At 42.5% G+C, this 13,499-nt stretch overlaps 1 protein-coding gene across 2 annotated transcripts in view; it reads right to left on the bottom strand.

Annotated features, from left to right (window-relative positions):
• LOC140898831 (calcium release-activated calcium channel protein 1) overlaps positions 1 to 12,623 on the bottom strand; it is a 32,200-nt gene extending 19,577 nt beyond the window's left edge. For both annotated transcript variants that reach the window (XM_073313313.2, XM_073313312.2), the window contains exon 1: positions 12,108 to 12,623. In XM_073313313.2, the coding sequence (XP_073169414.1) occupies positions 12,108 to 12,221 (114 nt within the window). In that variant the 5' untranslated portion in view covers positions 12,222 to 12,623. The remainder of the gene's footprint in view (positions 1 to 12,107) is intronic.
• Between the last annotated feature and the right edge of the window lie 876 nt (positions 12,624 to 13,499).

The raw sequence follows: 13,499 nt of genomic DNA, 5'->3' as shown, positions 1-13,499 counted from the left end.
AGGGGGAAACAGTGATGCGCTAATGAACCTATTCCCACCAGCAACAATAAATAAATAAACAAACTAACACTCCAGTTTATAAGAAGCAGTGATCAATCACTTGGACAACTGCAAAGGAAGCTTGCTTATGGTATGTGTCTACAGCAGTTTGGGAGAAGTAACTTTCCTGGCATGTCATTTTGTCAGTTTCACAAGAATAGCAGCATATGAATTAGTGTTGTGCTTCAAGTTTCAGCACTGTTGTTATGTTTTACAAGCCAAAGGACTGTAAACTTAACATTTTTACTATTAGGGATGGATTTGTTTTCACTAATTTTGAACCCAAATATAGTGGGGGTCAGAAGTCTGACTAATGTTTTTGGATGCATGTTTGAGGAAAGGCTTGAATAAAGAGAAAAAATCCTGTGAGAGAAAGAATAATATGGAGCATAGATTGGACAGAGTGAGAAAGAAGCATACTAATGGACAAACTGAAGCCTTGTGCACACACCATATAAAAGCCATCCACTGGGAATGAGGGAGTCCTATTGCTAATCAGAGACACCCCCTTAGATTTAAAAAAAGTAAACTCTCCTTGGGGAAAATAAAGAAATCAGTTTTAGGTATAGGGGGCAAAGGTTCAAGTCAGTGAACTCTACTGCCAGCACTCCCCTGCCTGTGGGATTCAGTTGTTAAGAGCATCCCGATATAGCAGAAAGGCTTCAACAAAGGGCCTGGGGGACGAGAACCTGATTTTTGTTGTCATTTATATTAACAAGAGAGCAGTAAATATTATTTCCAGAGGGTTTTGACTGAGTCATAGATTTGGATCCTGTCCACAATCACTGGTCCCCACTTTCTATAGAAAGCAGAAAAGAAAGAAACCCCCCTGCTAACTCAAGTGTATCTGTATTATTTAGAGAGGACCCCTTTTCCCCACCCCCAAAAAGAGGGACTCCTATTTTTGGTAGCCAGGAGTTTATGCTGTGGTATGACATAGTAACAAATGGCCACTTGTGTTCCCTCTCCCACAGTTAACATCAAATACTAGCATTAAAGTGTAATTAAAAGACTGGTTTCAGAGTAACAGCCGTGTTAGTCTGTATTCGCAAAAAGAAAAGGAGTACTTGTATATAATAAGTATATAATAAGATCTTCTAAACTTTCCACAGTATGCATCCGATGAAGTGAGCTGTAGCTCATGAAAGCTTATGCTCAAATAAATTGGTTAGTCTCTAACGTGCCACAAGTACTCCTTTTCTAATTAAAAGACTGTCTCCTTGAGTTTAACATGACAGGTGCTGTCTGCATGGAGCACAGAGACAGCTTTGCAACTACACCACCACCACCCAAGACCACATTAGATTTCAGCTGGCTACAAAAATCAAAAGCTGTGTTGTGTTCTTCACCCACCCAACTTCTCCTATGGTTGCTATCACCTACACACAGCCATTTCTCCAGAAAGAGTTGGACTGCACTCCTCAAGTTTACAGTCAAGTTGCAGTGGATCCCATAAGGCGAAAATGGTGATGGTGAAGTGGTCATGGGTGCAGAATCTGATTTCCAAGTGATTTCCAGATTTTCTACTGGCCCAGACTAGATCTCACATAACAATTGCTGTCACTAGCATTCCCATCTATGATTCAACCGAGAGTGATGGAGCAGAAGGGTAAGGAGCCAATGGCGCTATTAAACTAAATGACTCATTACTAGATTTCCTATATTTAAACTCTGCAACTTTCAATAGTTTAGGGAAAAACTGGATTAGGCTATTAAGATCGAAATCTCACATTTCTCCCCCCCATGAAGCTAGTAACATTACTAATTTCTTGTAATATGGAAAGTCCCTTCTACAGATCTAATGTCAGCCTCTAAGTGGGATATTACTTGAGACACTAATCGCTACATTAATAAAACTGAATGTAGAATTGTCAATGCAAGTGCAACCCAACAAATAAGACTGCTCTCATCTCCCCTCCTTTCCCAGTCTTCTTCTGCCGTTCTTTGTGATCTCTTTCTGCCTATTATACATGTTCAAGCAAGAAGTAGATTAAGGTGCACATTTTTAAAGGATATTTAAGTGTTGCTGCACTCAGCACCACAATGCCTAACTGATTTAGGAGACTATCATTTTCAAAAAGGATTTAGGAATGTAGGAGCTCAGATACAATTGAATCCTAAAACCTCTGGAAAAGAGACTTAAAAATTGCTCTAGTCAGTGCTGGAACACCTAATATCTTTACAAATTTCCATTCCAAATTCCAACTTTCAGCACCCAGCTATTTCACGTCTAGGGCTGCAAACAAAAAAAAGTTTACAAAAATATTGTATATAGGATTTCCCCCCACCCCTGCCAGTTTTCATGTTCAAGGACAGCTGTACTGATTCTATCTCTATCAGTCTTCATGACTGTGCTACTCATTCTCACGGAGAGAAACACTTAAAACAGAAAAAAATGATGATTAAAAAAAAAAAAAAAGACTGAGTCAGTCTTCCTGACTAGTATCTATACCATTCAGTGAGACTTATTGTAAGGAGCTCATACAAAGCCTCCTGACAGTACAGGGAAGCCAAGGGACATAAGCATGTTCATTAGAAATTGAAAGGATAACCAGTCAGAGTCCCCTGAATCCATTACTAATTACTTTAAAACACAAGAAACAATACACTGAAATAGATCATTTATTCATCTAGCCTAGAATCCTGTCTTCAAGAGGTTTATTACTACATCAAGTCTGAGGATAGCAGAAATCTTTAATACTTGATAGTGGCACTGTTAGTAGAGAACTAATACACAGGGATTATTAAACCCCATTTTGTTTGGTAGTCTTGGCCACAAAATTAAACACAACTATAATTAGATTAGATACATCTTGAAAAGGTAGCATAAATTAATCAATTTTGTTCTGTAGATAAACTGTGCAAGGGGGGGCCAGGTTGTTTCTTGCCCTTTGCATGAGATACAGCGTGTGTGTGTGTGTGTGTGTGTGTGTGTTGCATCCCCACCCCAACAATGGCTAAACACCACCCTTTGCAGCATCCAAATTCTGGGCCTGCTCTAAATTATGACAGTCTTGAATGGCCATCTAGACACTGTTCTATGGTCCAGAAAAGCTGGAACACAGAGCACTCCATCCACCTCCCATTCCTCAGCCCATTATGTCCCTAGGCCAGGGCTGTGCAAAAGGGCAACACATGGTTGCTCTGCCAACCCTATGCCAGCAGAAGAGCCATTTTATATAAGGGATATTCCCAAGGGTTGTGTTCTGCCCTCTTAACGCTGGAGCAGTGTAAGTGGACTGTAGAAGGGGGGACAGAATTAAGTCCACAGTATATTACTACAACTCACTGAAATACAGCAGTTGAGGATTATTTTATTAATAAAATGAGAGAAGCATACTTAAAACTAACAATTACCTCTTAATAAGAGCTTATTGTAAAGAAAGGCTTTAGAATTAGCTTGTAATCTTTATGGGTCATGGACAATGTCTTCCTATGTGTTCGTACAGCACCTATAGCAGTGGGGCCAGGATCCTGATAGAGCATTTTGATAATACACCTTTGTTGGGGGACGTCAGAGTTATAAACAAAAACTCTGATGGAGTATTCAGAAAGATATATTTGCCACACTTCAGAGGCAAGAGCAGATGTTTCTTTTGCAGCACTCTGTATTTGGAAGCTTGTATACTAGTCAGCTAGATGACAATACAGCCACAGTTTGTACAACTGGATCCATCTAAGAGGGTCAATGACTTTGTCCAGTAAGGAATGTCCTTCAGTATAAAGAACCACATAAATCTTCCTGTTACAATAATTTAAATTCACAATTTATGCTAAGGTAGCTTTACAGAACCTATTAACAGACGCTCATGTTGTTTTTTATTTCAACAACTGTTTGGATTTAACGAATTCCCCCATAGTATGTGCAACTCAAATACCATCACATTATACCAGTGCATGATCACCTGACAACGAAACAATTTAAGATGTGATATTCGATCAGCCTATTTTTATTGTCCAAGCAGAGTGAAATGTAAGACTTAAACAAACCATGTAAGTGAAGGGTCAGATTAAAGTTTCTTTCAGTTTAAATATACTAAAGAATAGTAACACCAGCATCAGATTATTGTTTTTAATATTTACATACTTTTAACCTGACTGTGTCTTTAATGAACAGCCTTCTTCATTTTGGAACAACAACAAAATGCAATGTTGACCGTTACTATGTAGCAGTAACACTCTCCAGCATCCACAATAAAAAGCTGAGCTAGAATGACCTGTTACATTGGAAACGCAGTACACGGTAACATATTTGACAAAGATGAAGAAAGTTAACCGTGAAAATTCTCAGGATTTTTAAGAGGAAATTAGAAACAATGCAGAGAAATTAAACAGTTCTTAAAAACAAATTGAACTAAGTGGCTGATATATATATAAACCATGTGGCACATTACAATTCCTAGGTATAGCAGTACCATTATCCTTCCTACCTATCTCTGGCTCAAGCATCCCTCCTACAGCAATACCTGACTCTTAGTTTTGGCTCTAGCAGCCAGGTAGGTGTGCAGAACTCTCCTACATCCAGGGATTTGGAGCGGAGCCCGTGGAGCAGCTCTGGAACATTGGAGCTGCAGGTTTTTGGCTGGAGCTGGAGCGGAGCCGGAGCACAGCTCCAAAGCCCTGCCTACATCCAGTTAAACCACCACAGGTTGCTAAGTGACTAAAAGTAAAAATATATATTTAATTTTGTCTAATCAGATTTAGTAATCCTTTCCCATCTGAAGGGCCTTCAATTTGAAGTAGTGTCACATCCAAGCTCATACCCATCTAAGCTGAGTCAGAACACCAACCCCTTGGCAGCCCTGATTAGACTACTACTTGCACTTGTAATATATCTTTAACTCAAGGATCTCAAAGCACTTTAGAAAAAATAATCCTCACAATACCCTGTGAGGTAGCTATTATGGCATTTTACAAGTGAGAAACTGATACACAGATATTAGCTGTCTTGATTTAGTTCACATAAGTCAAATGCACAAAATACTAGTTAACGTTCCTTTCCATTGTTGTATCATAGTAACAGCAGAATGCAGCAGAACAGACACAGACTAGCTTAAAATTCAGTCCCTAAAGCCCGTTCTGAACTTGAGAATTTTACTTAAAAAAAAAAAAAATCCCATTGATACAACTGTTGGAATGGTGGTATTAGAAGATATGCTGCTTTAGCATCCCTGCTGCTAGATACCCTGCTTCTAAATACCACTCAAAGCAAATCTAATTGACATTGTATTTTAAATGCCAGCAAACTGCCAACACTAAGGCTCCTAATACTGCCAACACAAATGGAGGTGAAAAACAGTATAAACAATTATGGGTAATTTTTGCAAAGTTTCTCTAGTGCGGACAAGGTCAGAACCTAACAGGTTCTCTGTTAGACCAGTCAAGATAATTAACTGCTTGGTTACTCTTGCTCTTTTTAAGGGCCCTGTGCAGACACTGCAACTTACAACCTAACTCACCACTTCCAGCAACCTGGGGCTTTGCTCATTTGTTGGCTCTGCAAATCATAATGCTGCCCCAACTGCAAGTCTCCAAGCCCCAAAGACTTCCTCTTAAAAATCTGTATGTCACAGATCCACTTGAGTGTCCCCTCTTGGCCCACACGCCAGACCATTGTGAGGTGACCCAGCTGCCGAATCCTGTGTTTTAAGACTCCAGCATCTGAAAGGAGCCCAGGCACTGTCCCTATTTTAGGGCCTCTGGGCACATTCTCAGCGTGCAGATTTTTAATCTAGTCCTCACAACTGAGAGTTCAGACCGTGCAGCCCCCTGTCCCTGGAACCAGTGCTGGCCCATTAGACTCACCCCCCATAGCTTAAACACACCCTCACCCAGAACTCTATAAGAGAGTTTACCTCTTCAAGGGCACACGTGATAGATGTAAGTGCTTGACATACACACAGACTTTGCACATGATTCTGAACCACCACTGCTCTATTTAATAGCACAAGAAACACAGATCTCCATAAAAATAATAAGCTCTGTATTCATGTCCCTGCCTCAGTTTCCTCATCACTGCAGGGCACTCTTTGGGAGAGATCAGCATTGCCTGGTGCCAGCTGAGCTCCTTCTGTTTGCAGTGCATGGCTTGGGTTCTGAAACATGGAGTCTTTATGCCCCCAGCTTGCCTCCTCTGATCTTGTCTTATCCATCCCCTGCCTATCTATGAATCTCTCTGCACCTTCCCCCAGTAAATCCTTTTATATCCTCCTGCTCTGTTGCCTTCATCTTTGTCCTGCTTGGAGAATTTCCATTCTCTCCACTGCTGCGGACAAGGGAAGAGAAACCCATTGTCCCAAGATGCCTCACCCTGAATAGATGGTTGCTGCATTCTGATGATACACCACTGTACCTGGATGCAATGGTGGATACACACAGACAGGCATTCATGATACAGCAATTTTTATAACTTCATATCAACCAGAATTCATAAATTGTAAATAGGTTCCCCAAATCATCAGACTGGTACTGGGCACTGTGTGACAAGGGATGCTAGACTAGCTAAATCCTTAGGCCTACTTCAGTGATGCAGTTACTAAATTACAGTCTGCAAATATCAGAACCGAGTGTACATTTCTCTCAAATGAGTACACACATTACAGGTCAGGACAGGTAACATCAACACAGAATGATGTTAATATAAAAAAGGCTTTCAGCAACCATCACTGCAGATACATGGAATTTGAAACCTGACTTGAGCATTTGCAAATTTTCATTTGTATATACGTAATTGACCCTTGAACTACATTTACATTAGTACACACTCCATTTGATTAAACACATCCCAATTAATCAGGCTAGCTGTTTTATTAAAATTTATTCCTGGGTGCCAGTTTGCCATTCATTATCATCAATCTAATAGTTGCTACTTGACCACACATGTATGAATTTAGCATAGTGAACATACAGTCAGTTAGTGCTAAAGAATTAAGGTATGTTTAGCAAAGTAGTGTGGTCCAGTGTATAAGGCATGGGAATGAGAGTCAGAAGACCCAAATTCTATTCTTGACTCCTCCTACTGATTCACTGTGTAACTTTGGGCATGTCATTTAGCCTCTCTGTGCCCATTTCCCTCCACTCCAAAAGTGGAGGTAATTATACTTAACTGCTTTTTAAAAAAAACACAGATCCATGGTTAAAAAGTGCTTTAGTGGTGTAACAGTCTAATGCTGGAGGCCGAATTGTCTCTGCACTTATACCTGTGCAACCTTACTGGAGCTAGTGGGGTTGCATGGACGTAAATGAAGGCAAAGTTTAGCCCCTACACTTTAGCCTGGGAAAAGCGAACCACAGCCACAGGGAGCTGCGGGGGGCTGTACCTGCGGACAGGCAACAAAAACAAAATGTCTCACGGTCCGCCAGCGGATTACCCTGATGGGCTGCGTGCCGAAGAGTGCTGACCCCTGGATTAGAAGATTAAATGCAGTGAGAAGCATTTGTATTTCTCTCTCTCCCCCCTTTCTTTTTAAAGTGGCCTTTTCTCTTAATAGGGAGATTAGGGTGTCCCAATTAGAGGACTACTCTATGGGATTGTTTACATGGTGGGGTTATGTGCTTTGCAGGGGTGTGATATCTAAAGCATGCTAAATTGTTATGCATTAATTGGTCCACATAGACCTGGCTGGTGTGCACTAAAGGTTCCCTAGTACACTTCAACATTGTACTTTTTCAAACAGCACTATGTTAAAATGCACCAGCAGGGTCTACATGGATCTATCAGCATGCAACACTTTGCTTTAGAAATGCTTTAGAAATCATACACTCGTAGAGGCACATTATGTCACGATATAAACAAACCCCGTAGCAGCAAAGCAATGGAGTCAAAGGTTGATTCCCAATGGCAACTTACTAGATTTTGAGAGGGGCAACTTCCCAAAAGTTAAAATGCAATGGCTATTCAGATTCAACATTTCCCACTACTGAGTAACTGGACTCTGCTAATTCACAAGTGAGTTTGCCCTAGAGTTACCACTGATACTAGTTACTATGGTAACTAAAACCAGTAGTCTGCAACTCCAGGACATCATACACTGTCAAAGAAGTCATTGTCAGAGAAGGAATGAGACTTAAGGCCATCACCCCTTTATATCCAAGAGTCACTTTTAGTAGTCCATATTGTATATAATTACATTCACTGCATATAGTTAAATTAATACAGCAATTAATGGATAAAAGTAGAACTGTGCTAGTGAGCTAATGATGAAAACAAGTAGTATTGGTGTTAATTAACACAGATTTTCTTTCAGCTCTAAAAAAAGTCATTTAATCTGCAATATTAAATCCCTTAAATTTTAACAACATACAAACTAGAAGACAATAGAAACTAAAGTTCTTTTTCTCATTATCACCTACCACTTTTAAAATAAAATATGGATGCAGGAAATTGCCATGATAAACTACTCAGTCTCATCAGAATGGGTGTTTAGTAGAATACACTGCAGTGTAATTGTGCTTAACTACCAGCCTGATGCATGGTACTCAATGGAGAACTAACTGCTATTCTGAGCACAGTTGCCTGTCAGTCAAATGGATGCCTGTCTACCAATGCCACTAAAGAGTTGCATTCTGTTTTTAGCCATTGAAGTATGACAGTGACATTTATTTGACCGTCAGGAGGTTGTTTTACACCAGTCACTTTGTTCTGTTTTGATATCAAATTTGAGTTATGTTATTATTTGAAATAAAAGCAATTTCATGGTTTACAATCTAATATAGTACTCATGTCAAAGGCAGGTGGTCTGCCCTTTTCTCAGCAGTGTTGGAAAATGCAACACACTTCTAAATACAGGGTTTTAGAGGTCTGGTTCCTACACCAATTAAGGATAGCTGAAGGTTTCCAGCCCAAAAGAACACATTCTAATTAAAAAAAAAAAAAAGGCACTGAAAGCGAGAATGCTGTTTCAAAACAGTGTGCTGAAGAAAAATTAAAGAAGACATTTCTAAAAATATACACAGAAAACCTCCACAATTAAACAACTTTTGCAGCGTTAAAAATGGTTTGTAATGGAGTCCAGCAGGCCACAGAAATCTCCCGTGTTACCGAGGAGCTCATCCCCAGAACTTTTGAGGGTCAGGATTTTTTATTACATATATAAAATGCATGCATACACCTCAGAAGAGAAAAAAATATTGATGATATAGATTCTTACATAAGAACAACCATACTGGGTCAGACCAAAGGTCCATCTAGCCCCACATCCTGTCTTCTGACAGTGGCCAATACCAGGTGCCCCAGAGGGAATGAACAGAACAGATAATCATCAAGTGATCCATCCCCTGTCGCCCATTCCCAGCTTTTGGCAAACAGAGGCTAGGGACACCATCCCTGTCCATCCTGGCTAATAGCCACTGATGGACCTATCCTCCATGAATTTATCTAGTTCTTTTTTGAACCTGGTTATAGTCTTGGCCATCACAACATCCTCTGGCAAGGAGTTCCACAAGTCATGTGAAAAAAAACCCTCATTTTGTTTGTTTTAAACCTGCTGCATATTAATTTCATTTGGTGACCTCTAGTTCTTGTTTTATGAGAAGGAGTAAATAACTCTTCCTTATTTACTTTCTCCACACCAGTCATGATTTTATAGACCTGTATCATCTCTTTTCCAGGCTGAAAAGTCCCAGTCTTATTAACCTCTCCTCATATGGAAGCCGTTCCATACCCCTAATAATTTCTTACTATTTAAAAAGCCATGGTTTTCCTAAAAATAAGATTCAGGAGTACAACTGGAAACCCGTATGACCAGCATAATGGGCAGTTAAAGGGACAGTCAAATTTAGTTCTAGTCAGGTTTTTATTATTTAGGAAGTAGACTAGACACTACATCTGCCCTTGAGTCTCACAGTGTGCGTGTTTTAAATATTTTTCTATTCCCTGTGGCTATGTGAAAGAACCACACAATCAGTGAAACTGACTGAGGAAGCAGCAAAATTGATTATACACAAAATTCTATCAAATGGCTGAAAATGAACATAGAGAAAGAGATAGTCTCTTTCAGTTTTAACAACCTTAGGCATTACATGTAACAGTGGTGAAAATACTGGATACAGAAGTACTATTTTTACACTGAAGTTTTCCTTTATAATGAAATAAGATAAAGCAAATGCAGTTGTGTTTCTTATTTGAGAGCCGTGAAGTAGGTATTAGGGCTATTTAACAGATTTAAAAATCATTTAGCAGTTTTTCCACTTCTTGAATGACAGCACTCTAATACTATCCAGTGAATCCAAATGAATTTAAAACCACACAGAGGAAATGGGCTCTAGCAAAAACATCAAAAATAGAAAGATTCTGGTACAATTTGCTGTGTGCGGTAAGACTTTTGCACTAGCTCAGAACCCCCATGAAGTCAACAGGAATCCACATGGGGCACAGCAATCCATGCAACAAATTAGAGGATGGGAGACTTAATGTACATGATTGTAGGAGAAGATGCCTATAAGCTGGACCTAAAGATACATGATCTTCAAGCCTCCAAGGACTTACTCATGCTCTTAAGTTTATGCACATTAGTAGTCCTGAAACAGTGGTATAGTCAATGGGACTACTCACATGTGTAAAGTTAAGAACATGTGTAAGTCCAAAGGATTGGGGCCTTAAGCTTTAGGTGTAGACTAGGCCTAGGTCAACCCTAGCTACACTGCTTAGTTGATCTAAACCCCAGCACAGACATCCTAGATTGACAGAAGAGTTATTCTAAGGACCTACCTACCAGCTCTCGAGGGGGTGGATTTACTACACAGCAATGGAAAAGAACCTTTCCATTGTGGTAATAAGTGTCAATGCTACAGCAGTGTAGCTGAAGTACTGCAGTTGTGCAGCCTAAGTTAAGTACAGTGATGATGCATTGTCCAAGAGCCTGATTCTGTACTCAGCACTGTGCCCTTAACTGCCACTGCCAACAGGAGTAGAAGTTGTTTATATAATTTCAGGGCCATAACCTGATAATGAAGAGCAGTGGTATAGCAATTAATACTAACATTGCATGTGAAAATGAACAAGGTGGCATTAAAAAAAAGCCAGTTCAAAGCATGTATGTAAATAACTCATTTTTCTTCAAAAATCAGCCTGAAAAAATGCAGGCAAGATTTTGTGGAGAAATTGTTTATGGAAAACTGCTTTATTTTTGTAAGATGCAAGATATGTTCAATGTTGTCCCAGTCTACAATATGCAGAATCCCAAGTTTACAGTGAAGGGGAATGGAAGTCCTGAATTATTTCAATGCACTGGAACACATGGATTATATTCTGGTTATAATGAACCCATTCTGGGAGAAGCTACTGTACCTGGAAATAATATACTCCAGAGATGTGCTCACTTTTGGATCAATGGCAAGGAAGACAAAGCAGTCAGTAAGCCAACCAGCAGAATAATAAAACCCAGGAGCAAAATAATTACACATTTTGGACAGTGTTAGTAAACCAAAGATGGAAGAAAGTGGGTTATGGAAGAAGCCAGTGTATAAATCACAAAATAAAAAATGGTGATATGCAACATTTGCTGTGCAAATCCTTCTAGACCGTTTGAATCATCCTCCAAACCACCTCCTGCTTCATGAACAAAAGACTAAATTCTTCCCCCTCCAGCTTAACTTCAGCCAGGGAGCGAGCCACAGGCTGGTGCTGACAGTTCAGGGTTCAATTCTCCCAAACTCATTGGAGGTGGAAGCACCTGAGCCAAGACGTCCCATTTAAATGGGGGACCAGACACCCAGCCAGTGATTTATCTGGGGAATGCGAGGAGAACGCGATGGGGACCGGGTCCGCAGAGAGGGCGAGGCAGACACATCACACGTCGTCCAGGAACAAGTAAACGGCGCATCCTAATAGATTTAGCTCCTGATAACACAAAGGGCGGGCACAGGCGGTATTTACGGTACAGAGGGGAATATAAACCCACTGGGGGCACCAGAGCCAAGAGTTAGCTGGCCGCCCTGCAGGGTACGGTACGCTGGGCCGACCCAGCGGCACTGCTGCCCCCCGGGTTACCTGTAACCTGCCCCCGCTCCCCCAGAAGAGCGCGGCGGCCGGCGCCTGCCCAGCAGGCGGGAAGGAGGGGAGCGCTCACCATCGCGAACCCCGAGAGCAATGCGGAGGTGCGGCTGGAGGCTTTCAGCTTGGCCCGGCTCAGGTAGAGCTTCCGCCAGGACAGTGCCTGCATCGAGTGCTCGTTCAGGCTCATGGTCTCCGGCCGCGGCGGCTCGCAGCGGAGCGGGGGAGGAGAGGAGCGAAGAGAGGGCGCCTGGCCCGGCTGCTAATCCCGAGGCGCCGCCTCCTCCTCTTGCTGCTGCTGCTGCTGCTACTTCCTTCCTTTCCTTCCGGCTGCAGAGATAGGCCAGCAGCTGCACCTAGCACCCCCCGGCCCCAGCTCCGCTCCGCTCCGACCCCTGCCGCAGCTCCGCGAGCCCACGCGCCAGCCGCTGCCCCGCCTCGCCTCACTGGGCGCCGCGCACACGCCTCGATGGCGTAGCCCCGACTCCTAACCCTTCCTGCCGGATGCGGGCTGCCCCGCCCTCCGCGTGAGGGGAGCGGCGCGGCGCGGCGCCGGGCGATGTAGGTCCTACTAGTTCCCTTCCCACTCCCAGAGGCCGGGCCTTGCGGCTAGGTCAGCGCCGACTGAGGGGCTGGTCCTCCCCTGTCCCCCTTCCAGTCAGGCTGGCGCCTCTATTCTTCCCTCCCTCCCTTCCTTCCTCTCGGGGTAGCCTGGGCTGGAGCCCCTGCCCGTCAGTCCCCCCCGGCCTCCCTCCTTCTGCTCACGGTAACCTGGGCTGGAGCCCCTCGCTCCCTCCCCACCCAGTCCAAGGAAGTTTGTTTATATATGTGTGTGTGTGCGTCACTGACTTTGGGTTCCTTGGTTTGTCTGAAAGTCAGGTTCAAGATATTTTAAGTTGAACAGGGCTGCTGCTCACCTGTCTCTCCATCATCTTCAAGTGGAGTTTTGGGAGCTCTGGGAGGAAAAAAAAAAAAAGGCTTAAAGTGGCTCAAGTTGGGCATCCAGTCAGTAGCCGCTTGTGAAAGTGTCAGAGGGGAAGCCATGTTAGTCTGGATCTGTAAAAGTGGCAAAGAGTCCTGTGGCACCTTATAGACTAACAGACGTAATGGAATATAAGCTTTCGGGGGTGAATACCCGCTTTGTCGGAAAGTGGTGGCCCTAGAGCTGCAGAGATGAGCTTGGCAGGGGAATTAGGTGGGTTGTCCTTGTCCTCTGATTTATTTATGGCTTATTTTGTTTACTACCGAGTGCTTAAATCACCCTAAGGTTATGTCTATACTGCACACCCCTGGCAGCAGCATATAGGCTATGGGGAGCGTACACGATGCAGTGAAGAGCAAACTGTCTACTTTGGTATGCCTACACTGCAGTTAAAAACCCATCGCTGGCCTGTGCCAGCTGACTGAGGCTTGCTGGGCTCAGGCTCAGAGGCTGTTTAATTGAAGTGTAGAGGTTCAGGGCTCCCCA

This window comes from Lepidochelys kempii, chromosome 15, assembly GCF_965140285.1.
Source record: "Lepidochelys kempii isolate rLepKem1 chromosome 15, rLepKem1.hap1, whole genome shotgun sequence".
NCBI classification, from domain to species: Eukaryota; Metazoa; Chordata; order Testudines; family Cheloniidae; genus Lepidochelys; species Lepidochelys kempii.
Note: the sequence above shows the minus strand (reverse complement) of the source record. Positions and strands in the feature narration are given on the sequence as shown.